The sequence below is a fragment of the Gadus chalcogrammus genome, chromosome 7, assembly GCF_026213295.1.
Source record: "Gadus chalcogrammus isolate NIFS_2021 chromosome 7, NIFS_Gcha_1.0, whole genome shotgun sequence".
Lineage (NCBI taxonomy): Eukaryota > Metazoa > Chordata > Actinopteri > Gadiformes > Gadidae > Gadus > Gadus chalcogrammus.
In genome coordinates, this window is record NC_079418.1 from 19,464,559 (window position 1) to 19,490,978 (window position 26,420).

General features: G+C 46.9%; 1 protein-coding gene across 4 annotated transcripts in view; it reads right to left on the reverse strand.

The window, feature by feature from the left end:
• Positions 1-26,420, reverse strand: part of abr (ABR activator of RhoGEF and GTPase) — a 112,776-nt gene that overhangs the window by 40,272 nt on the left and 46,084 nt on the right. For all 4 annotated transcript variants that reach the window (XM_056595309.1, XM_056595310.1, XM_056595311.1 and 1 more), the window contains 10 exons: positions 21,680-21,787; positions 21,077-21,137; positions 16,730-16,782; positions 15,563-15,703; positions 14,421-14,542; positions 11,004-11,172; positions 8,872-8,991; positions 8,156-8,231; positions 7,349-7,453; positions 4,391-4,465 (listed from right to left, as the gene is read on the reverse strand). In XM_056595309.1, coding sequence (XP_056451284.1) covers positions 4,391-4,465; positions 7,349-7,453; positions 8,156-8,231; positions 8,872-8,991; positions 11,004-11,172; positions 14,421-14,542; positions 15,563-15,703; positions 16,730-16,782; positions 21,077-21,137; positions 21,680-21,787 — 1,030 coding nt within the window. The remainder of the gene's footprint in view (positions 1-4,390; positions 4,466-7,348; positions 7,454-8,155; positions 8,232-8,871; positions 8,992-11,003; positions 11,173-14,420; positions 14,543-15,562; positions 15,704-16,729; positions 16,783-21,076; positions 21,138-21,679; positions 21,788-26,420) is intronic.

Sequence of the window (26,420 nt, forward strand, 5' to 3'; positions counted from 1 at the left end):
GTGGGGGTTCAAACACATGCGAGCACGCAAGCGCTTGTGTGTGTGCACTTACATGCGCTTGCGTGTGTGTGTGTGTGCACTTACATGCGCTTGCGTGCTCGCAGCGGACCCTAGTCCTCAAGAAGACCACTGTACGGCTACCATGTCTCTACATAACAACATGCAGAACCACAGGGGGTCGAGCCTTGCATAATCACACACACACACACACACACACACACACACACACACACACACACACACACACACACACACACACACACACACACACACACACACACACACACACACACACACACCTTTCGAATCGAAAGTCTTTCCTGTCCATTACAAATGCATACAGACGGGCAAGCATCATAAAACGCACCAGCATCCTCATGTAGCTTTATGGTATACTATGGCTGACTAGCGGGAAGGTGGACGCAAGTAGCGGTGGATAATTACACGGGGGGTGAACAACGTATAATGACATGCCACAGCTTCCCCGCTCCATCTGGGCTCAGCTCCCATTGGCTCGTTTTCCCCATGCATCCTTTACGGCTCGGGAATAACTACTCTCGCCCAGAGAGAGATTAGCCGCGGCGGTATGCAAAATCACTCAGCGGAGAAGTACCTAACCCTCACTCTGTACATATGGGAAATACATACACATGCATTTACAAGTGTGTAAGGTGTGGGGGGGGGGGAGATTTACAGCCCTGATGTTGATTGATAACCGGAAAACATTCCCAAACAAACAAACAAACAGAGCAAGAAGCCATGTGTAGCATGGATAAACTACCGATGCTAGCTCACTGCTCAGCAGAGCCATGAGTTAGCGGACTGTTTAATCTAAAGCAACTCTCTATTCTTGGAGCCAGTCGGGGTCAGGCAGGTCGAGCAGGGGTCTAACCCGGAAGCTCTCGGCTGGGAATCACACACCAACCATAACGACTACCATGCAGCTCCCCATAGCTGTCAAGAGCTTTGTAGTTAGAGAGATTTACAGTGCGGCCGACGGGGTTGGCTATCCCCGATCGGGATGTAGAACGTCTCCAATTCTTCCGGATGCGGAGGCTAGTGTTCAGTCTGCGGAGATTCAGGACAGGTTGACGCCTCTGGGACCATCTCTAATATATCTCTAAAACGTCTGGATCTGGGCATGGAGATCTGTGGTTGAGCTTCGGTTTAGTCAACCCCTCGGTGCCATCTGCCGTGAGATTTGTGTGCCTGGGAGAGAGAGAGTGAGCATATTTTGGGCGATCTTTATGTGTCCTGGGACCGTCGCCAATGGGGGCCTGGAGAAATGGGACGGAGGGAAAAGAGGCCTGGGCATGTTTGGATTAGCTCTGTGAAGCTCATATTAATTGGCAGGTCAACCCCCCCAGCACTAACTAAGTTAAAAGGAGCCTCCATTGGCTAGCAAGGCGCGACCAGCCCCTCAATTGCTACAACAAGGCTAATGGAATCACCTCTGGTCTGGGCGGCTGTATGGATGCGTGTGAGCGCATGCGTTTGTGTGTGTGAGGGGGGGGGGGGGGTTGGCGGCGGGGCGGGGAGGAGGGCCTAAGGCCTTGGTAACTGCTAGGTCAGACAGGGCCAGAGTGCAGTGGCAGAGTCACTTTCACCAGCATCAGAACAATCAGGTCTCAGGATCTTCAGGGACGATGTGTGCAGACCAGGGTGGGATTCCCTTATCTCTCCGCTTTGAACGTCCGCCTCTGTTGGCTCTTTTGTTATCGAGACGATTGTATATGTAAACATATGGGAATAGAGATATGTGGCCGACACAAAAAAGGGAATTCCTCGATTAGGGCAATTTTGTTCGGTGGGATTCATGAAGGAAGAAAGAGAGGGGGACCGGTATAATCAAATTATTCTTAATTGGACCCAGGAATGATAACACTAATAAAATGAAGGTCTGTGTTATTTCGCAGTGGCATTTCCCGGATTGTAACCACGCAAGACTAGAGTTACACACAGAGTCTCCTGTGAGCCACGCAGACATGTGTACCATGTGTGTGTCAGCCGTATCTACTTTCATTATTAATGATCATACAAGTCCAACTTGGATCTTAATTAACCGTCATAAACTTCCTGAGTCAGATTTGATTACCAACAAGTCCCCCATATCCTCCGCTAGTTTGGAGGTTTGTGTTGAGGGTGTTAATTAAGGCTGGGACAGGTTTTTAATTTATTGTCGCGTGATAAGAAAATAAAGCTGTTTATTTGGTCCGCCGCGCATGTTATCATTTTTGCTCTGATTAATTTTCTGCAGTGTGTTGCAGCATGAGGTTGATGAAGTGCATGACTAATCACAGGCTTGACAATTACTTATTTCTCTCCGTCTGTATGTCTGATGCTCTGTCTTCCATGCTTCTTTACACACACACACACACACACACACACACACACACACACACACACACACACACACACACACACACACACACACACACACACACACACACACACACACACACACACACACACACACACACACACACACAATCCTCTTCAACCACAAAATCAAAAGTCTCAATCATTCTCTTTCAGATACAGATAGACACATCGGCAATATTCATGTCTTCGTTCAGAGAAAAATGCTGAAATCTTGACATATTTAACAGCGTCTAACCGCTACTGTCTTCCTGTGTTATTTTGTTTGCGTGTGTGTGTGTGTGTGTCTGTTCGACTCCATGGGTCCTATGGGAGATGCGAGGCTCCCAGCCTTCTCTCCGTCTCTCAGTGACCCACTTTAGCTCCTTGGCCCTGGGTGGAATTAATGCTTCTCTACCAGGGTTGGGGATGGAGATCTATGTGACAGATTTGCGATGCAGCCTCAAGAGTACTTTCTTATACACTTCATATAATTATCCTTAGGAGACAAACAAGTGGGGTCTCTCTTTGGGATCGCCATGTCGGGATTACAATCACAACCCTGTTTAATGGTGGCTGTTTTCAGCTGTCTTAATGAAGATATTATTTTATTTTGTATGATAACAAAAATGTACAGTACATTCTGTTACACATTCAGGCACACAACCTGAACGTATTGTTTATATACACCGTTGACTTGGGAATTGGGGATAAAATCAGGCACTGAAACGCACTGTACCAACAGCTGTGACTTAACATTAAGCGCATATAATACTGTATTGAATAAGTACTGTGTACTGCTATTTTTGATATTTTATATTATTATCGAAATTAACCTTTATTTAAAAAATAAGATGATCTTAAAAGAAGAAAAAAAAATGTAGCCGCCAAAATCTAACGTTATTCCAATTGTTATAGAATTGTTGTTGTTTTTTGATTTTGATTGTAGATATTATAAATATATATTTTCCCTGAATGACAGCTATTCAATGACAGCTATTCACTTTTACAGCCAGGCATTCCAAGACAGTGGCACACAGGTCTCCTGGTGCGTCTCCCCATCAAGTGACCAGTGACACCTCAACATGGAAACCCCTGATCCTCCTCAGGTCACCAACACCTCGCCTCTAAACACACACCCACACCCACACACACACACACACACCCACACCCACACCCACACACCTTCACGCTCCGCTGCCCGCCTGCACGCCACGACCAGGCCACGGGTACCGCTGTCTCCATGGTAACGACTAACGTCAAACTGTGACAGCCCAACCCCTCAACCGTCCCATAGACACACACGCAGACACACACTGTACAGAAACACAAACATACACTTTCACTTTCCCATCACTTTTAAGCCCTATTCCGCCCTCGCTGCTCCGTGGGCGATCAAAGGCTTGCCGAGCCGATAGCTTTTCAATCCATTACACAGGAACCTCAAGCTGCTCGCCTGGCTGTCGTCAACCAAAAGGCGGTTGTGTGGTTACTCAGGAAATCCCATTTCTCTCTCTCCCTCTCTTGCTCGCTCTGTCTCTCACTCAGATATTCCGACGGGTGATTGTGTAACGGGGTGCATGATGTAGTTTAGAGCCAGCTGTCCACCGCCGCTTCGCCAGAGCCAGCCTAAAGGACGTTCACGCCAAACCAATGTCCTCACACTAACACACACACACACACACACATTACCCATTGTGGTTTGTGTGTCCGTTAGGACTTTTCTTGGCAAACCGAGTCTGCATTAGTCAAGGGATGCCTGGCTGGCTGCAAGTTGGACTGCTTCCCCTGTTCCTGTGCCTAGGTCTCTGGATCTGTTTCAGTATCCCCTCCTCTCTCTGGTGGAACAATTTCTGTTTTGTGGCTCCATGATGGTGGAAGAAAACAGCAGCTGACGATTGTGTCAAAAACAGAGAGTGACCAAGGGAGTGTGAGTGTTTGCGAGAGAGAGTGTGAGTGAGAGTGAGAGTGAGAGTGAGAGTGAGAGTGAGAGTGAGAGAGAGAGAGAGAGAGAGAGAGAGAGAGTACATACTTGCAGACTCCTTAAAGCCCTGTGCAGAACGGACGATCACGTGGAGGAAACCATTGAGGCCGGGGGTCTCCTCATCTGAAACACAACACAGAGAAACAACATGTTTAACCTGGGACCTCTCCGGGCCTGGCCGGGAAGAACATGTCCTCATGAACCAATTAACAGCATTAGGTCGGGTCCACCTGATGCCTGGATCTTGTTTGACTACAAAGCATGGGTCAAGAAATCCTCAACCACGCAATAAAATGATTTTCTTTTATTTTACAGTCAATTAGTGAATGCAATTCAACGAGGAAGAGGTTGGACAACCCAAACATGCTTACACACACTGAACAGAAAGTGACATAAATTGATTTAACGAAGTCTGACACATGGCTGGGAAAAATGAAAAACATCAGGGAAAAACTGTGTGTGTGTATGTGTGTGTGTGCAGCGCCGCCCTCATTCCTTGGCAAGCGGGTGGTCTCCAACAGAGTTTCCCCACTACCATGGTCAACCATATCTTTATCATCTTGTCCAATAGGCTTCTGTGCTGGCTGCCTTGAACAACCTATCGCCAAGTGGGACCGGATCGACAAGAGAGCCTTCCAAGTATCAAAAGCGGGTCTGTCCCAGTGCTTTTGTTGATACAAATATGGCCGCATTGGAGAAGTCAACAATCAGATCTGTCAGACATAACATGTGGACCTCCGGGTGGAGACCTGTATGTGTGTATGTGTCTGTGTGTCTGTACAGAAGAACGACCATTCTCCTTTGAAGGATTAGGCTAGAGGCCCATGAAGCCTGGGCGTTTCCTGGTTAATCCACTAAGAGCTGAACCTCTGTTCTGGGCCTCATCGGCAGGTCAATAGTGAGATACCACACTGAAGGGGTAATGTGTGGTGTTTGAAAAAGTGGCAGATGTGAGAAGGAGAAGCCCCTCGACGACAAAGATCTTCAGGTAGAAAGATGAATACCGTTCGGCAACCAGCCTCCAAAGCTCAGAGTGAGAGGTCAACCGAGAACTCATGCTGTTGGCCGTGTACATCGTGATGCCACGTCCGTGCCAAGTCCGCCTCCGTTTCCGAAGTATGCGCGCATATTCACTTAATTGGTAGTCATGTTTTGGTCACAGTTATTCACTAATCATGAAAGGATTTGTCTTTGTGGTGTGACTTTGTTGTGTGGTACTCCTTGTTGCGTGGCACAACAACATTTAGTTGTGCTTACAGCAAATGCACGTTTATTTAGGATTTAGCAGAACTGCAACTCTCTCTTGAGTCGTCCCAAAATGGCGGAGTAATGCCAACCAGAAATCCAATGATGCATTCTGATGTACATGCCCAATCAAGGGCATGAAGTGCATATTTTTAGATTGGAGGTAAAATAAATACAAAAAAATGGCCGCAGCAGGGGGGGGCCCTCTTTCCACCAGCCATTGTCTAAATCATGAGAAGAAAAAACACTGAGACCCAAGTCACATTCTTCAGACAGCTGGTCTTCATTTCAGCCCCTGCTGCACTCCTGTATCTCATGACATGGTGTGTTTGTGTATCATGCACACACACATGGATACGCACACACACACAGACACAGACCCACACACACCCACTCAAAGAAATACACACACACACACACACACACACACACACTGCAAGACATGGGGCCTGAGCTTTGTTAAACCATGCTGGGCGCTCCACTGCCCAGAGGGAAGAGGGGAAAATAATTAACAATGAACTTGACTTGTTTTCATCTCGGATATCTGGGGTAGCGGGAGGGGGGCCGAGGGGTCTCGGGGAGGGAGGGTTCCTCAAGACGGGGCCCGTGCGTCCCCCACAGGACACCGTTACTCTCTCCATCCGCGGGACAAAGAGAATGCTTAACACGGCAGGGTTTGTTTTTTTAATGCGAAAGGGAAAATAAACCGTGCTTCAAAACCGAGGGTCCCTCTGAGGAAAGCCCAAAACGGAAGAACATCAAAGTGTCTTCTGGGTGATCTGAGAACAGTTCCCTCTCGGTACCTGGAGTCCTTCGCCCCCAGAACATTTGTGTGTGTGTGTGTGTGTCCATGTGCGTATGTCCATGTCTGCATGTGTCCATGTGTGTGTGCGTGTCCATGTGTGTGTGCGTGTCCATGTATGTATGTGTCCATGTTTGTGTTCACGTGTGTGTGTGTCCATCTGTCCGTCTATGTGTGTGTCCATGTCTGTGTGCGTCCATGTGTGTGTGTGTCCATGTGTGTATTTGTCCATGTGTGTGTCCATTCGTGTGTGTGTCCATTTGTCCGTCTGTGGATGTGTGTGTGTGTGTGATCCTATTCATTTGTACCCATCTGGCTCATCCAGATGGTTTTAATGTCACCTGGCTCGGAGAACTAAGTGTACGGGGTGGGGGGGTTATGGAGAAGTGGTGGGGGAGTGGCTCTGGCACCACTAAAAAAAAATGCACCCAGGGCCTGATCCGGGTCCAGCATCCACATGCAGAAACACACAGCATGGCCACGGCATGGGGGCGATGGGAAGCCACAATGAAACCAGAACCATATTGTAGCCTAGATTGCTCTCGGGCGAGCTGTCCCACTCTCTCTCTCTCTCTCTCTCTCTCTCCCACTCTCTCTCTCTCTCATTGTCTCTGTCTCTCAATTTCGCTTTCTCTCTCTCTCTCTCTCTCTCGCTCTCCCTCTCATTGTCTCTCCCTCTCTCTCTCGCTCTCTCTCTCTCTCTCTCGCTCTCCCTCTCATTGTCTCTCCCTCTCTCTCTCGCTCTCTCTCTCGCTCTCGCTCTCCCTCTCATTGTCTCTCCCTCTCTCCCTCTCTCTCTCTCTCCCTCTCTCCGATCATTGTGTTTCCGTGCGTTGGCGGACTGTAATGGGTGCTTGTGTTTGACTCTGGGGACCGGAAGTGAGGCACACGGGTGCCAGACAACGCGGGGGAGGAAAGCGGGCGCGAGGGGCCGCACTGCGTGAGGGGTCGCCGCCTACCGTCTTTGTAGCTGGTGACGGGGATGTTGTGCACGGTGCGCAGCTTGAAGCAGGAGCTGGTGAGGACCTGCAGCTCCACGGAACTCAGCACACACGATTGGATATCTGCAGAGAACACACACGTCAGGCGACAAGGAGGACCTATGACCTATGAATCGCCAGAGGAGTCAACGCAACCACTGATCATCTATCTAGGCAAGGCAACTTTATTTATGTAGCACTTTTCATACACAAGGCAGACTCAACATCACATAGACTAGAATGAAATAAAATAGATAAGTAAAATAATGCAAGGCAACTTTATTTATATGGCACTTTTCATACACGAGGCAGACAATGCAGACGCATGCCATGTAGGACAAACATTAGGGCACGGTTAAGCATCTTGCTCAATAATGGCTGCAAGCAGATGGCACACACAGGGAACTGAACCATTAACCTTTCGGCTGGGGCCCAAACACTTAAACCACTTTCCAACCCTGATTTTACAATTAATCCGTCATTAAATATGATTTTTTTTTTCCTCAATGATGCACAGAATTTTCCAATTTGTACGTAAAACTACTTTGTGTCCGTGCACACCTTCCCTGGGTTTTAGGGGAGTTTTCCCCGGGCCTTTTGAGGACTTTTGAGTATGAGACGGTATCTGCTTGCTTAGAGATACGCAGCTTGGACTGGACATGACCCCGGGTTGCTCAGATGGTAGGGCAGGGGACAACAGGGGAAGGGAAACAGAACAGAAAAGAAGGCGTTGGGCTGGAACCCAAAACCCTAGAGACCCAGTGAGCCTGGCGGTGAGCTTCTTACCGTTCTTCTGGAGTCTCTGAATGCTCTCCCGCCACTCGGCCCTCTCGTAGTCCGAGGAGATCAGGAACAGGAAGCTCTGTGGAGAAACCGCACACACGCCATCACCCATCACAGCATTATCTGGGACCAGTGGACTGTTTTACAACAATGTCTTTTGTTTTTTATGTGTAGAATACAATAGGAGTATGGACAGACTGTACTGTTCATACCCGTAAAGGACACATTACATTTCGGCTTTTGGACCGCTTGTTCTGTCAAGTCAGTGAATTGTTTGTTTTTGTCACCAGTGTGTGGATGACTCCCCCTAGTGGACAGTTGCAACAACTACACATTAAGGTAGCAAGTAGAACGGTGATGTAATAGGGAGTGGGGGCGGACAGAATAAGCAAGAGACAGAGAGCTATAGATAGACAGACACAGAGAGTCGGCAAGAGAGAGAGAGAGAGAGTCAGCGAGAGAGAGAGAGAGAGACAGAGAGAGAGAGAGAGAGAGAGAGAGAGAGAGAGAGAGAGAGAGAGAGAGAGAGAGAGAGAGAGAGAGAGACAGAGAGAGAGAGAGAGAGAGTCAGCGAGAGAGAGAGAGAGAGAGAGAGAGAGACAGAGAGACAGAGAGACAGAGAGAGAGAGAGAGAGAGAGATAGCCTTGCTGTGGAGAGAGAGCGAGAGAGGAAGTCTAGCTGTGGAGAGAGAGAGAAGCGAGAGAGGTAGACTGGTTACCTTGCCGTGTTTGTTGTGGATGCGGAAGGGGATGGTGGGGGAGTGGAGCAGCAGCCAGGACTCCTGCTCGTTCATCTTCTTCCTCAGGCGATCCACGCGGCTCTGTCCCTTTGGCGCTTTCTACACACAGACACACACAACCATATAGCCACACGCACACACACACACACACACACACACACACACACACACACGCACACACACACACACAAAACGCACATAGGTTAAACAAAGATCGCATTCTGATGATTCTATCCGGTCCTTTTGTAAAAGAAAAGCATTCCTAGGGAGAATCAGAGCCATAAGAATGCTAATACACCACATGATGCTGTAATGCTCTATATTTCTCCCATGAAGGACGATATTTACAACTGACGCCTCATTTGTTAAGATATCAAAGCTGAATGTACAAGTTTATTCCGATCAGTTAAATACTGATTATTCTTATCTCCCTCCTTGATTTTTTCATTTACTTTCATTAGCTCCGCAACGAATGCCGACACAAACGAAGGCAATCGTGATTGGAAATGGAGGTACACAGACCGTGAATAAGCCACAAACTCAGACAAAACACAACAGCAAAAGACTCTGTGTAACATCAAAGTGCGCCGTCTGCCACTTTGTCATTACATCGTACGCCTTGTTGCGTTGTGCTGCGGGGAATCGTTGTGGACGGGGAGGCGATGAGCCGGGGGCTTTACACATCGTGCCCGCACAAACATCGAGGACGTCAGCGGTGCTCTCAGGCAAGAGGGAAAAACAAACACACGCTTTCTCTCGGCGCCGCTGCCAGGAAGCCATGAGTCAGAGTGGGGGGGCCTGGGTCGGGAGAAAATAAACTCCTCAGACTGCTGAATATCTGGGCCTGAGTCACTGACGGTGCACTGCCTACACAGTCTGAGAGGGGAACAACAGGAAGCAGGAAGCAGAAACACTGAGGGAAGTTTCAGAGCACAGTAACAGTGTTGTGCCACCTACAATAAGCTGCAGTGGTACTGCACTAGAGACCATTATGAATGTGTTCATTTTGTGGAGATCCAAAATGTAAATGGCCCCAAAAATGTCTTGATAATCATGCCAAGAGGGAAGGTCAGAGGTTGATAAAAATGTAACCTTAAAGTTACCCTTTAAAGCCTAACTGCTGATTGACTGATAATGGTATAAAAGGAACCTCCTCCTACTGTATTAGTTTAACATATGCTCAGGTTGTACAGGTTGACCTTGTAAGAAGGTGAACTTTGGGCTTTAGAGTTTTGTTCTGTTCAAGACTTTCAATGCCTGGTGAGACAAAGCGACAACTTCTGTAAAGAATGAGAGATGAACTGATTAGTGTCACTTCTGCCCTACTCCAGACACGAGCACCACTGTGGGTGTGCTTGTGTGTTCCTGTGTGTGTGTGCTTGTGTGTGTGCCTGTGTGTGTGAGCGCATGTGCTCATGTGTTTGTTTGTGTGTGTGCGTCATGTGTTTCATGGTGCTAGGAGGGTGAGTCTGAGGCCTCCAGTGAGTAACGCCTGTCTGAGAAGGGGCCCGCTTATCCTAACTTCAGCACAGGCGGCCTCCTCCCGTCCTCTAGGGAAACTGGGCTGGTGTGGCTGGCCAAGGGTGGAAAGGACCACACCAGAACCAACCATGACTCAGACGGAGAGCTGCACAGCTGATGGACCTCCAGATTAAACCGAAAAAACAAATATGGCTTCTACTGAGACATTCTAGGGACCGAAAGAAGATTCAGTAAAGCTGGTACGGAACGGTGTATTTCGGCAAATATATATTCATTTGCATGATTAATACGGCTGCTCTTGGTTATCCTTGGTTAATGAGGCATTGGTAAGGTGGAGTAAGAATAGAACGGCCTTGATCATCCACCATTACAGTGTTTCTGCATTCGTTCGACTTGATTTACTGCGGGGGTAATTCTGTCTGGAGCACCTCCATGAACCAGGAGAGTGATTTTTATCTCGCTTAAAAAACTGATATTTTTTGTTTTTTTAGCAGCGCTCCAACCAAAGAACCATCCAGGTTGTGATCTGGAGGATAACAACCGCCCTGTGTTGGGGAGACGCCACACAGACCTCCCCCTTCTGGAGAGCTGTGTTGGGAGGGAGCGGGAGAAGAAGACGCCTCACTGACCTTCTCCTTCTGGATCTCGCTCTTGAGGACGGAGATCTTGATCTTGATCTCCTCGATCTCGTGCTCGGGCAGCACCTGGACGTGGGGCGAGGGCTCCGAGTCGTCCAGCGTCTGGAAGGCCAGGTCGGCCAGCGGGATGTACCACTTGCACTCGTACTGCTGCTGGCGTCTGCACGGCGGGGAGAGGGGGAGAGGGGGAGAGGGGGAGAGGGGGAGAGGGAGAGATGACTCGTTTTTAATTTATGAATTCCCAAAAAAGCCATTAAAAGTGAATTAAACAGTGGGGAATCAGGAAGATGAGCTTCCCCGGGTGGAAAGTGGTTTCTAATAATTGTAAGATGTGATAAGTCGGTCTTGTTAATGTTTTAGATCTCCTTTTTGTGTAAAAGACACACACACACACACACACACACACACACACACACACACACACACACACACACACACACACACACACACACACACACACACACACACACACACACACACACACACACACACACCTAGGGGAACTAAATAGTTTGTCTAAAGTTTTGGTCTTTGTTTGTTGGTGTTTGTTATTATTAAAAATAGTTAAAAAGAGGTTCCCACACTATTTTCTCGGTCCAGTCATAATAACCAATATTATTTTCTGGTTATGTATGATGCGTATTGTAATCTTGGGGCTGGGTTTATCTTCATGATCTCAATTATCTCAATGATCTTACATTGGGTTTGCTAGCAGCAGGAGATTATTAAAACCCAGCAATGCATTCATCAAGGAGCTGATTCTGGTACAAAGCGTTAATGAGGGACTTTTTTTTTTTTTTCACGCAATCTAATTAAGGGAAAGAGACATGTGGCAGGTCGCATCTTGAGTGTGAAAAACAAACCGTTTACGTCCAGCCATCTTGAAGCATCGTCACCCATCTGTGCGAGGGCTTAAACGTGCATGAGTGCCACTACCGTGTGATTACCAGTGCTTTGACGACATACTTGTGCGAGAACACACCCAGCTCCCCCTACTTCTGGGTTGCATCGTGACATTGCATGTTCTGGTGTACTTACATGTAATTTGTATTTCTTTATGTTTAAAGTGCAAAAATATGAGTTTTTTTCTTTCTTTCTATTATTTGTCCCATTCGCTTGCCACATTTTTAGATTTGAGAATACACAGCTATCTAAGGACACAGCTAACATTAGAGTGACATACATTTGCTTCATCTCAAGCTGCGTCTTGCATTTGGAAAATGTATCGATGCGTTTGTCAAGTCACACAGGCCTATCAGTTAGGATCAGATCTATGAGTCACGCGACGCATCCCGTTACGCACACAAAGTTTAGTAGACATTGTGCCCCAGATCGAACTGCTGTTGTGTTTTTAGGTCTGAGAAATGCAAAAGAAAAGGCCTACAATGTTTAGTTAGGCTACCGCAGCAAATAAAGTAGTATATAATAACAACGGCAACAATGACATTAACCATTGGAAATGACACCATCATTAATATACTTTAACTGTTGAGGATGCTCCATCTTGAAGGGTTTACAATTGAAATTGGCTTTGCACTTTGAATTCATCCAATGTATTCTGGATTTGCTGGTAAAACGAGATCAAGTTTTTGGACACATGGGAAAAGCATCACTTTAGTGCAGAGGATTAGTTTACTAGTCTTGCATTAATCTGCCAAATACCATCAAAGGTTAACGGATACTAATCGTTTGCACGTGCTCTGAAATACTGAGCGTGTTACCCAAAATACGTGCAAAATACCAATCTGTCCACCCACACTTGTAATATGTCCTCTTTTTATAAACAACAGATCTCTTCATTGTTATTGCCTATTTATTATCTAATTATCTTTGTATACCGGTAATTGTTCATCACTATTAACATATGGAAACAGAATACCCTTAATTGTCCATGCAAAATTTGAATTTACTGAAGGCCTCAGAACGATGCCGTTCTATTTATGCATGTTTTTCTCTGAATAGCTAGAGCAATTGATATAGTAACGGAAAATACAGTAAATAACGCAATGATAAAGATTCTGAGGGGCCTGAGATTCTGCGAGTGCACGTGTGCAGGAGGGAGACGACCCAGCCAGACCATAATAACCCGATGAACAATTCCCTGACACCTTTCAGTGACAGGAGGCTGTGAATGACAAGAGCCCAGAACGTCCATCACCACCCTGCACTACCCCCCCCCCCCCCCCCCCCCCCTCCTCCTGTCCAATTTGTCCAACAACAGCTGCCACACACGTCCGTCAGGCGTGATTCCCAATCTGTTAGTCATGTGCCACCTCATACACTTGTATCCACAATCTTGGTGTCTCTCTCTCTCTCTCTCTCTCTTTGTCTCCTAGAATTCCTCTTGCTATCCCCTTCTCTCTTTCTCGACGTCTCTCACTCTCTGTCTGTGTGCCTCTCTCCAAGTCTCTCTCTCTCTACATCTCTCTCTCTCTCTCTCTCTCTCTCTCCCTCCCTGTCTCCCCGTCTCTCTCTCTCCTCATGTCTGCCTGTCTCTCTCTCCCAAGCTTGCTTTCCTCCCACCCTCTCCCTCTCTCTCTCCCCCCCTCCCCCCCTGCCCCTCTCCTGGTCTCCGTCTCCTGAAACGCAGACCCCCATGATCTAAGATGACACCTTCTTCATGTGTCCCCACGGCATCTCACGTGGCACGGTGTCCACCCAACACCGGGAACCTGCTTGACTCTTGGCTTGAAGTGTACCACAGAATTCTACCCCACACAGGTCCTTTGTTATCGCTGGACAAGGAAGCGAGTCTTTGGGTGGAGAGCCACACCACGGGGAGATCCTCCACATCTATCGTGCTTTAATCAGCTCACACAGGAGTCGGTGGAGAGGTGAGCAACACGATGCAATCGACAGGCGGCACAGCCAATGGCATGATGGAGTGAGACGGACTGCGTGAAGGATAGAGTCCAGCGTGTGCTAGACAAGACTCGTTCGCCCCGGCCTATATTCGTACTTCTGTGTCAGAGCAGGGCAAGATGTCCAGATTGATACAGACTATTTTTGTACTCGTCATCGACACAGTTTTGTCTATAATTATATCTTCTCAGCCATCAGCCAGTCAGCCTCTAGGTCAATGCTAACCCGAGCCAGTGAGGCAAAAAAAAAGAAGAAAAAAAACAAAGGCTCTGTACCTTATCACATTGCTGGGTGTATGTGTATTGCTCCAACGTATTCATCGTTCTCTTTAGAAAAATAATAAGTACAAGCAGTATGGGATAAAAAACAAAACACAGTGAACTCAGGAAAGCCACAAGCCAGCTCAACACCATCTAACAAATTTGCACACCACATCATGCATCATACACCATACACCGTACACCTGCTCCTCTCAAGACCTCCAGGCTCAGGCTCAGGCTCACGCCCGGCCACACCTGGGCGTGTGGGGTAGGAGGGGGTACGTACCCGACGGAAGTCTTCTTCATCTTAGCGCAGAGCAGCAGGTCGGTGAAGAGGAAGACATGGCGAAGCTTCCTGGAGCAGTCTGACAGCTCCACCAGGAAGCCGTCTTTCACCAGCTGACGAGCCTGCGGAGACACGAGCGCGAGGTCACATCCTGTCTACCGGTGCATTCGTTGCGGTGAGATGTGGGCGAGGCGTGAGACACGGGGCGGAGGTTGGAATGTCTACTGTCCGTGACGTATAAGCAATGCACCTCGCTGTCCTGCTTATACACTACAGACTGTTGACACTCAAACCGCCGCCGTCTACAGTCGGTGGTGTATTAGCAGATCACTAGCTGTTCTGCTAATACACTTTTTTCCTGTGAACAACACTAGTAGTTGTTTATTTGCCAGGTCATTATAAAATCATTCCTCTAACTGGGGGGGTCATTTGGATGAATCATTACATGAAGTCGTGACTTTTCCAATTGAGAGACTTCCAAGGAAACAGCGGCTGAACTTTGTGATCACCAGTGTCCGATGAATCACTTCTCAAACACTTGCTCACAGCGGCCATGCGATGAATGACCTATTGGACACTGTGTGTTTTGTGTGTCGTGGTCGAAACAACGGAATCACAGCCCAGGGGACTTGGCGATAACACGCAGTCTCGGCAAGACATGCAGAAGTGTGTGTTGGCAGTGATATATGGGAATCACACATTAAGATAAGTGCAAAAACATGCATTGTTGCAGCTCATGCCGCAGTCAGAGCTCACACGTACATACACACATACAGACAGATGGGAGGGACTGGGGAGCAGGAAGGCAGACGACAGCCAGACATACAGCGGGAGGGCGGGCAGATGGTATGTGGACGGACAGAGAGACAGACAGTACGTGGACAGACTGACAGTGTGTGGACAAACAGACAGTAGCTGGACTGGCAGGCAGGTGAGCAGACGGACACATTTTGGTGGAGGGCAAACATACAGACAACAGGTGAACAGATGGACAGAGAGACAGAATCATGGACAGACGGAGACTGGGGGACATACGGATTAATGGACAGCCAGAAAGACTGTCATCGGACGGACAGACAAACAGTGAGGGAAAATAAAAACACACAGATGGATTAATGGTACGGACAGACAGACAAACGGACCTCTCCCTTGGGGGTGGTGACGGCCGTGCGGCGGGGGTCGATCTCCTCGTTGATGGAGGACAGGAAGTTCTGGGAGATGCGCAGGGCGTCCTGAAGGAGGGGGAAGTCCGGGTGGTCCTTGGGTGTGTGTTTCAGCAGGTCCTACACACACGCACACCACACACACACACACACTTAACACCTAGTGGCTTGCGTTGTAGTTACAGCTATGTCATTTTAAGACAATTACTGCATGTGGACCAGAATAAAAGGATTAATAGGGAAAGATTACCTAGATGCGTTGGAACCAAGGTCATTTTTTAATGGCATAAATAGCTGCAGTAGAAAGTTACCCAGTGCAGGTTTAATATCCTCATTAAAAACATTTGGTATATTTGCTGACAGTGCCTTTAGGGAATCCTATCAGCGCATCTCCTCTCCCATGCAAAATTCATGACCAGAGGGACTCTGGTGTGTTCTCACACAACAGGAGGATAAACACAACACGCATCTGATTCCCAGAAGGGGGACTGAGCTACAGAGGGAAGCAGAGGCTTGCTTAAGAGAGAAGTGAGAGCGATGATACAAGGCGAGCTAAAGACGACTTTCATCAGCCTCGATGCAGCGTTCACTGGCTGCGGCTGCGGCTTGCTCTCCCCGGGTGCCATCAAGATCACTTGGATAACTGGTGCTTCTGGGAACTTCAAGCAGGAGGAGGTGGAGGGGGCTAGCATCCACCACTCTCTGCGGGACCCGCTACCGCTCATCCACTCTGATGGCTTTGTTAAGTGAGTACGTATTCATCGGCTACACATAGGGGAGGAAGCGAGGGAAGTAAAAATAAACCAAAGGGGGAGAGACGACTCAAATGCAGACTTCAATTCAGAGGACTTGGATCCAGCCAGTAAGCTCCTGGGCATGGGTGATGACTACTACCACACACAGAGAGCTCTTAATTGATAAGATTTATATAGCGCCTTTTTGGAGGTCACTCAAAGACGCTTCTAGCTCTGACTTTTCACTGGCCGTGTCTTGAAGACTGGCCGTGACTTGAAGACCCCCTTGGAGTCCGTTGCTAGGCAGAACATGTCCTTGAGTCGACTGGTTCGTTCTTTGGATTCCGCCGAATGCCTGTGTTCAGGGAGCGATGAAGGGTTGATGTGTGATTGACGATGGGTGTAAACTCACGTGGAGGACCAGGGTGCTTCTGGTGACGCGGTCGATGGGTTTGTACAGCAGGGCTGTGGAGAAGGAAGCACAGACAGTGTTGAGCTCCTGAAAACAGGACGATTCAGGCAGAGTTGAAACACTTAACGAGTGGAGTTGAAGTTCGATCAGAGCTCCTACATTGAAGTAGTAACAAACCGATAACGCTGCAATCTTTATGTGACGACTGACGAGAGAAGGCGGAGGTTCGAAAGCGCACAATATATATGCATACACACCACACACTCAAACACACACAGGGCCGGTGTGAACGTGTTTGCACTGCATCCTGAACCCAACTAGACAAGCTGCTTAAAATGCGGGCTGACTCACAGTCACCAAGCTCACATCCCTGACCTCTGATTGGCCCTGGCTGCACGCGGCAGCGCAACGCCTGCTACTAGGTAAACTCTGCATACAGCAAGACTGCTGCACTGCATGGTGGGGCGCGAGGGGGCATCCCACTGCAGAAGCACGCACACACACACACAACCATGAGCGGCCATGTCGAGATTGAAGCCTTCCCTCTATAGTTCCATAGGGTTAGCTCTCAGTGGGCTCTTTCGCTGCCGGAGAGCTTCAACATGTATGACACATATGAGAGCTGCTTGAAAGGGAATACGCCACATATATATATATATATATATATATAGATAGATAGATAGATATAGATATAGAGAGAGAGAGAGAGAGAGAGAGAGAGAGAGAGAGCGAGAGAAAGCGAGAGAAAGCGAGAGAAAGCGAGAGAAAGCGAGAGCGAAAAAATGAGCTATGAAAAGAGGATTGGAGTAGCAGGTGAGAGAGAGAGTAAGAGAGAGAGAGAGAGAGAGAGAGAGAGAGAGAGAGAGAGAGAGAGAGAGAGAGAGCGAGAGAAAGCGAGAGAAAGCGAGAGAGAGAGAGAGAGAGAGAGAAAAAATGAGCTATGAAAAGAGGATTGGAGTAGCAGGTCAAAAAGGAGAAAAAAAAATTCTGGGAGATATAGTCAAGTGTTTTCTAGTGTCATCTAATAATAGAAACATACCACACATATATTTTCCAGAAATTATAACCGTTAGATTACTATTGCAACACAGCACTGTGGGATCTATAAAGTGTGAAATAGTTTCAGATATCATAATGAAATAAATTGAAGAGGAGGAGAGGAGAGAAATGCACAGGGGGGTGATGTGTGGTTAAACACACACACACATGCTCAGACACACCCACACACACACACACACACAGAGGCATGTGCTTCTGACCAAAGAGAATGTGGGAGTGGGGAACCTGCTGGGTCTCTGATGAGGCTGCCCATTAGGGATGCTGCCTCCATCAGCAGCAGCACCAGCGGCAGGCCAGCTCTCTGCATGCTCAACACTGAGGACCAGAACTCATCCAGCGGAGAGTGAGTGAGAGCTGAGTAGTTCAAACTGTGTACATCATTTTCGATTTTCTTGTGATTTTACCTTTTATGCAGTATATTTCCAATTGTAGTCGAGCCACTCAAATTTAAATGAGGGAGAAATGTGTGCTCCTTTGTTGTTTAACTCTCCTCATGATATGCATTCCCTGAACGCTGCCAAGGTCAACAGGGCTACAAACCAGAGGCCTTGAACCACCCGGGGGGGGGGGGGAAGAGAGAGAGAGAGAGAGAGAGAGAGAGAGAGAGAGAGAGAGAGAGAGAGAGAGAGAGAGAGAGAGAGAGAGAGAGAGAGAGAGAGAGAGAGAGAGAGAGAGAGAGAGAGAGAGAGAGAGAGAGAGAGAGAGAGAGAGAGAGAGAGAGAGAGAGAGAGAGAGAGAGAGAGAGAGAGAGAGAGAGACCTGTCAAGGCCCAGTGACGTTTGGGTGGGGGGGGGGGGTGGGGGGGGGGGGGAGACACGAAATGGCTGTTACAAATAGGCCAGTGGACTGACAGATGCACTACGTTTACACGGTTTCATGTGCAGTATAACGTTAAACACACACACACACACACACACACACACACACACACACACACACACACACACACACACACACACACACACACACACACACACACACACACACACACACACACACACACACACACACACACACTTGAATACGATGCCTAGAAACATTAGATTTGACAGGAAGAGAAACCAAACAACTGATCGGGAGTAAGTGATGAAGGATACATAGTGGAGGTGAAGTTGGGCATATATCCCTAACGGAGCCGTCCTTTGACTTGCCTGATGATGGCAATCTGAGAGCGCACACAATGGCTCTACACAATCTGCTTGCTTTCAGTGGAAGACGGCAGACTTGTGTAACCAGAGGGAACTGAGAGCTTGCTCACGCTGCATTTCACGAGTGCAATCTTTAGAGTAACACCTCGTTAGGCCAATAAAAAGTGAAGAGCAGAAGAACATGGGCCACGCAGCGTGCTTCGAAGCGAACCCATTTGTTACTGTTCCTAACAGTGGCGGCTGGCGTTCTTGATAGCACACCGACAGGAAATTATGCAAGCGTACAGGAACTTAGGTGGTTTACACATCACAACTGGCTGGGAGTCCCAATGTCTGTTCGAGACTGTTCCTGCAAATAAAGTTCATCTGGCTGATGGTCAGAGGGACCGCAGAACTTATGTTGTTTAAGAGGTGCCCAAAGCCAGTACACAAACAAACCAATCATGCTCAGGCTGCGCTCGGATGGTCGGATGGATGAACGGAAAGACAGAAGGATAGACGGAGGAAAGAAACAACGTCAATCGAGTCATCTGTGACTCTTCTCTACGAATAGCACCACGGCAATCTTTCCCAAAGAGCACCAACGTCCTTCCTGCATCCTCCAAGCGTTATTGCGGTAATTATCACCACACAGTGCAATCAAGGCAGTACCCAGGGTACCCTTCAGTGGGCTGATTGTTCTGGGAGCGTGGAGGACGCAGAGACGGCATCGCTATTTCAGAGAGGGGGGGGGGGGGGGGAACGCCATGGCAACAACCCGCATCCCGTAGGCATCCGCATAACAATCAACCTGCATGTGTTCTATTGAGAAGAGAGGTAGCGTAAGGAGAGACCGAGAGGGAGGTAGAGGGAGAGAGGGAGGGAGAGGGAAAGGCGAAGAACGAGAAAAAGAGTGATGAAGAGAGTGATGAGGGAGGGAGAAACAGAAATCCCAGGGCAAGTTTTTGTGTTTTAAGACTTTTCATTTTTGTCCTCAGAGGAGAAAGGTAGAGTAAGAAGAGAGAGAGAGAGATAGAAATAGATAGAGCGAGAGAAAGTGTGAGGGAGAGTTACAGAAAGAAAAAGAGAGAAACAGAAAGAGAGCGGCAGCGAGGCAGAGAGAGCTGAACAGAGAGAAGGAAAGAGGGGGAAATAAGGGGAAGGAAAGAGAAATTGATCTTGATTGAGTCTGCACAACACAATGCTTATAATCGCAGACACCAGCCCCCAGTAGGAGTACACAGACCCGCGTTCCCGCTCGCCCACCCGGCTCCCCCTCATGCATCTTGATAAGCTCAGCTCCCTCACCTCACCCGGCAGCTTGTGCTGGGAGGTGTGATCACTGGATCACTGGCTGTCAGTCACACACAGCCACTCGAGCCAGGAGCAGAATCCCTTCACAAATACCCTGTATAGACACTCCAATCAAGAGACACACTCTTCGGTAGCTTAAGTGCAGATATACACGCACACACGCACGCACGCAAGCACGCACGCACGCACGCACGCACGCACGCACGCACACACGCCGGAAAGCTAATGCTTATTCACAGTGGAAATATATGACTGATATATGATTGAGAACGATTAAATCCAAAAGTTCCTCGCAGCCAACCACACGATCCGTCACCCTCGTCACCCTCGTTCCTCTTCAGACAAGATCACCTGATAGCGTGTGAAATGTCATCACCACCCCAGCAGAGTCGCAACTAACTTCACACACACTGCCCGTCTCAGGATCGCCGTGGCGACAAAAACCGCAGCAGCAACATCGCATCCGCTTCACGCAAAACATCGATAAAAGTGGACCGAAAAATAAAAGGTTTCGGGGAAGACCGCGTCCGTCTTTACCGTATGTGCAGTTACAGCACAGCCTCAGCACCAGCAAAACCTCCATGTCCCACATCTCCTCTTGAACCCCTCCTTCTGCTCAATGACTCCCCTCTCAGAACAAGGGAGAGGAGAGATGGAGAGCGAGAGAGAGAGGGAGAGAGAGAGCGAGAGGAGCAGTTTGCTCTAACATGCACTGCTCCCAAAGCCCGCCACTGCATACACAAGCAGAATGGGCAGGGCTGAAGTCTTAAAGCAGCAGCACGCCGAATGTGGCAGGACACACACAGCCCCCCCCCCCCCAGCCACGCTGACACACTCAGAAACTCACCCTCCATTGTGTTGGTGGTGGTACAGTCCTTGGAATCTTTAGGACCCTTTACTTTAAGGTTCTGAAGAGAGAAAAAAAAAATATATATATATATTACATTTGTTTATTTATACATACACAGCACCAGAATACAGACAGATCCATAGTTCTCTGGCATATACACTACCGAATGGACAGATACACACACAATCCCCTTATGTATAAACACACACACACAGCTCCACAAAACAAATGTCTAATCAATAGGTGTCTGCAACACAGAACGCACCCGCACGGGAAAAGGACTAGGAAGCCACTGCAGAAAACCTGCAAAACTACGGCGAATACCATACTAAAGTCCTGTTTCAGTAGCCTCTGACACTGTCCTCCAATATTACTATTGCTGAACCAAAGTGAAACAGGGCTGTTCTAGAATGCTAAACAATGACGTTGAATCAATGACATCGATTATGGTGAGACCTCCATGGAGCTTAATGTCATTAAAACACCACAAGGTCGTCTTTTCTTGGTCTTCGAGGCCACCTTTCAAATGTGTGGAGCCCATTTTCAGGAAATACTGAAGAACTGAAATAAACACATTGGATGGGGGGTGGGGACTCTCACCTCGGATATCTTCTGGAACTGGCTGTTGGCCTGGCTGCACTTCTCCGCCGTCTCCAGGGCCACTTTGTAGTTGTCCACGAAGGCCTTGTACACCCCCAGCTGGCTGGCCTGCAACGGAAAGCACCACACAGAGGTTAGGGATCAGCAAGGTGAAGGAAACAACAGTCAAAAAGCACCGAGAGAGGGGCAACTTGCTTTTATCCTGACGTATTCTAGTCTAGGCATAGGGGGAGGGAGATACAAGTACAGGTAGGCTTTTGTTTGGTAACAAATAGAACATCACTATAAAGTAGAGGAGGTATTGTATACTGTGGAAGGGATGATACTTTACAGCAGAGTAGGTATTTGGTGGTATGAAAGGAACACTGCCGTACAGTACAGTGATAATTATTTTAATTCAATCAGACACTTTGCCTGCAAAGTAAATTTGGAATAAAATGTGTCCGTTTTGTTGAATAGCAGATTTATAATGATCAAAGGCCTTACAGTGACATAGAGCTTAAATTAAACATCTCCTGAATTTCTTTTGCTTTCACTTTTTTCCCCCCCGAGACACTTTTGTTAAAAAAGGCATTAAAGGCAGGCATAACGCACGTACGTACGCACCCACGCACCAACAACATAGTCCTATTCAAACACAGCATCACAGAGCTAGGCGCTTTAATTCAAATACAGCTGTGGTCCGGGTTTCTCTCCTGCTAGTCATCTCGTTGACAGACATTCTGTTCACCTTGTCCATGTGATGTCACCACATCACCACTAGGCTCTTGATTGGATGAATCTGAACGCACTAAATGCTGCAACCAGAATCCACAACTGGAAGCCAACCTCTCTTTCCACACTTTGGAATAAACAATTTATGTCTGCTAAGCCACTTATCGTGTACCGTGCTGTGTGGTCCATGTGTACATATCAGGAGAAATAAATGACAGTTACTGGAAGTAAATCTAGTATATTAAGAAATTTAAAAAAGACAGAACTTTGCAAGCAAAAGCCAACTCAAAAATAACAACTTGACAAATAAGTACGGTACTATTTCAAACAAATATCTAGCGTTTATAAACCATTCAGCAAACCCTGCAGGAATTAAAGAAACGTTTGACAAGTTAATGATTAGTTAATAACTGGTTAATTCATGATCACCAATATCTCACTGACACCTTACAGCACACAGCAGTGTTCTGGTGTCGCAAGGAATCAGTCTGCTAGCGTCAGGGGACACCTTCACTTCCACTGTGACAGGCCAATGTAACTCTCCCTGTGAACCGTTTAGAAGAGTTGGGGAAGTTGTGAACAAGCTCTAATTGTGAGGTTAAACAGTTTGCACAATATTTACTTGAAAAACTGGTGTTATTGGATTATGGAGCCGTTGAGATGAGTCTCGGTTCATGTTTTCAACATGAAAAAAGTTATTTTGGTGTATACCATACAGAAATAGCACCCACGCAGTACAGTATAATGCAGAACTTTGATAAATGGATTCAACTTAGCTCAACGTGCTGATCCAAATATACCACATAATGTGGACAAAAAAGCTGTTTCGCCGGGGTTTGAAGTATTTCAGTTTTTATGAAAGCATACAAGTTATTGCCGATGATACAGTACTGGGGCTTTCGACCCTGTATGGGAAGAGGAAATCAGTTGAGAAACAGAAGAAGAGCAAAAACGTCCTTGTCATATTAATAACGAGTATTTAAAAACAGAAGGGGGATTCCATTATTTCTAGAAGCAACACTGTGCTTTGCAACCAACAGCCACAGTGATGCTGTCCCTTTACAGAGGAGCTAAGACCTAGCAGTTCTGATATCATTTAAACACCATGTCTCTATTGAGTCCTGTGTACCCAGCTCACGTATCCTCGTCTTTGTCCTCACCATACTTAGAGAGCACTGTTCCCCAAGCACAACGCATGACATTTATTCATACCAAAATGACAGCTTCGTATCTCTAGCTTGAATAAGCCAAGTGAATGTAGGCGGCCCTGTGCTAATGGGAGATTCTATGATAACATTATGCAGCAAGTCAACTGTATGACTCATACTAATCCTAAATGGCTTCAATTGGTTTAATCGGGAATAGGTTTACTTTATAACTGTACAAATCAAAGTGAATCTTCATCAATTCTCCCATGCATTGAAGCTCATCAACACTATCAAGGTGTTTCAATCTGCCAGTGAATTAAGGCCCAAACCCTCGCGCTTCTAACCAATGAAAAGCCCAGACAGCCATTCAAGTCTGGAGACAGTTGCCAGGACAGCAACTGGATGCTTTGCCGCCATCTTTTGGACCATTCTCTAGTGTCTCTGTTGGGAGGTGTGAGGAGGCGCGACCCCTCTGCCCGGTAGCCTACCGCCCCTGCTACTACTACAACCACTCCTTCGGTTGGCCCCGGGGCCGACCCCTTGTCTGCCTTGATGGGACAGCAGGAGGGAGCAGACCGGATGATTGAATCACCATCTGTGCCTGGAGTCCTGGGGCCCAACTACATATTTAGCCGTCACCACCCACACACCCACACACACACGTCACACACAAACACACACACACCAGCGCAGCACAGATGGGTGTTGATGACTTTACTAATGGGTGTCACTGGGTGTTGGGACTCCTGTTGGTGGTTCCAAAGATAGAGAGAGAGGGATGGGGAGGGAGAGGAAGACAGACAGAGTGAGAGCGAGACACGACGGGAGAGAGAAAGACAGAAAGAGAATTTGATGTGTTTATGTTTTACATTTTGTATATTTGTTTCCGTTTCTTTTTCTGTTGATGATTGTGGGAGCGAATGAGGATAAGCACATTTCTGTGCAAACAAACAGCAAAGTTGAATCTCCTTTCTTACAAAGAAGAACACAAAACAGATTGATATTTGTGGTGAACACACTTATAAAGCAGCCTTCTAAGTCAGCGCAACTGGAATATTACGTTTTTTTACCATGTAAATAAAGTCAGCTCGTAGCTTCAGTTGCTGCTACAGTTTATTAATTCTACACCACCACTGCCTGGGAAGGCGCCAGGTCCTTTGTGAACACTGGTCCAAGAAACAGTGAATCATAGCGTAATGGGAGATGTATTTTTAGCACTTTAATGTGTCTCTTTTTGTCTGCCGTGGCTTTCGGCGTTCACGTCTCAAATGTTGTCCAATGGGGAATGTTTTTCTCATTTGGCAATACGTCACTTTCTGAACATTAGTTAAAGTCAAGCAACGAAGGTGCCTCATGGCTAAATATCATTCACACATGAATTGGTCAATGTAAATAACCTTTGGCTTAAAAAAACTGATCATTCAATGAAATCTTTAATGGAGAGAGAATTTGTTGTTGAACAGGCAGTCAGTAACCCCTTAAAACTTGTTTAACATCCAACGAGAAGGACAGAAATTTCCATGACTTTTGACTTGTCACCGCAATAGAAATGATTTCATCTTGTACAACTGGGATAGAATTTGATTCATCAGCATTTGAAGTAAATAATATGCTTCACTTGAAAAACCGCTAAATGCTGTTCTGAAGTTGATCTCAAGACTCACATTGTTAGAACCACTGAATGTGTTTTTAGAAAACAACAAAATTAGAGGCAAAACATCCAGAACAAATGTGTTTTTAGTGAAACTAATAAGCTTGAGAAGGAGTAGGTAAATTAGCCTACTCCTGTGCATTCATTCAATCTTTGGTAAATAAAAAGGTGCAAAACCATGTCTTTCCCTCTCTCTCTTTAATTCAACCTTCCTGTCCATTTAGGAAAAAAAATCCCATGAAATAAATAAAATCATGTGAATATATAATTCCTTTTTTAATGTTTTAATCCAGGCAAGCATATAGATATCCTCACACAAGCCCCGTATTCACCCAAAAAAGAATCCTACTCGATTTGAAGTGCTTTCATCTAGCGGCAGTCTCTTGCACAACCAAGGGCAGTAACTCCCCTAAGAGACAGCCTGGAGCCTGTGTAATACTATCAGACTGCAGGCCCACTTGGATAATTATACCTAACGGTAAAGTCTCTAATATTACGGTCTGCTAAGAAAACTACAAGACACGGTAACGGTACACAACACACACACAAGTTAGCTGCAGCCAACAGCTGGACAAACCACAGCTTGTAAAGTTCTGACTGGTGGTTGTCTATGTTCTTTAAGACAAGATGAAGTATAAGGAAGAGCTGGGGGTGGGCAATATTGCAAGATATCATATTGAGATGTTTTTCAGGCTGGATCATGATCACAGATGTTATCACTATTCTATAGTTACCCTTATGGAAAAAGGTGTGATTTAAGATTTGGCAAAGAAAATAACTTTGGATGCAAGTATGAGCCGTAGAACATTAAATGATAGAATTTGCACAGTAGCACGATACTAACAATCTCTCTGTAAAGTCAGATCGTGCAGACATTTGGTGTTTTATCACACAACCCAAGGCTGAGGTGTACTAATTAAGTACTAACCATTTTATGAAGAAGAAGGGGAGAAGACACACAAAAACAAAAAAACCTGCATCTGGAGTCTGGACACATCCTTGCCCTCAGCCCTCTCTGTTTAATCATGATCTGCATTTGATTCACTGCATTTGAATCGAGTTGCTATGGATAAAACTTGTCTAATGAGGAAATGGTTCTCAACTCTCAAATTGTACTCCATTTAGCACCAACGGTATGCCTCAAGCCTACTTCTGGTAGCCTTCCTTTAAACCCAAAGTAATACACTTGGGCACACAGCCGTGCCCACTCAGACACTCAAACACATAC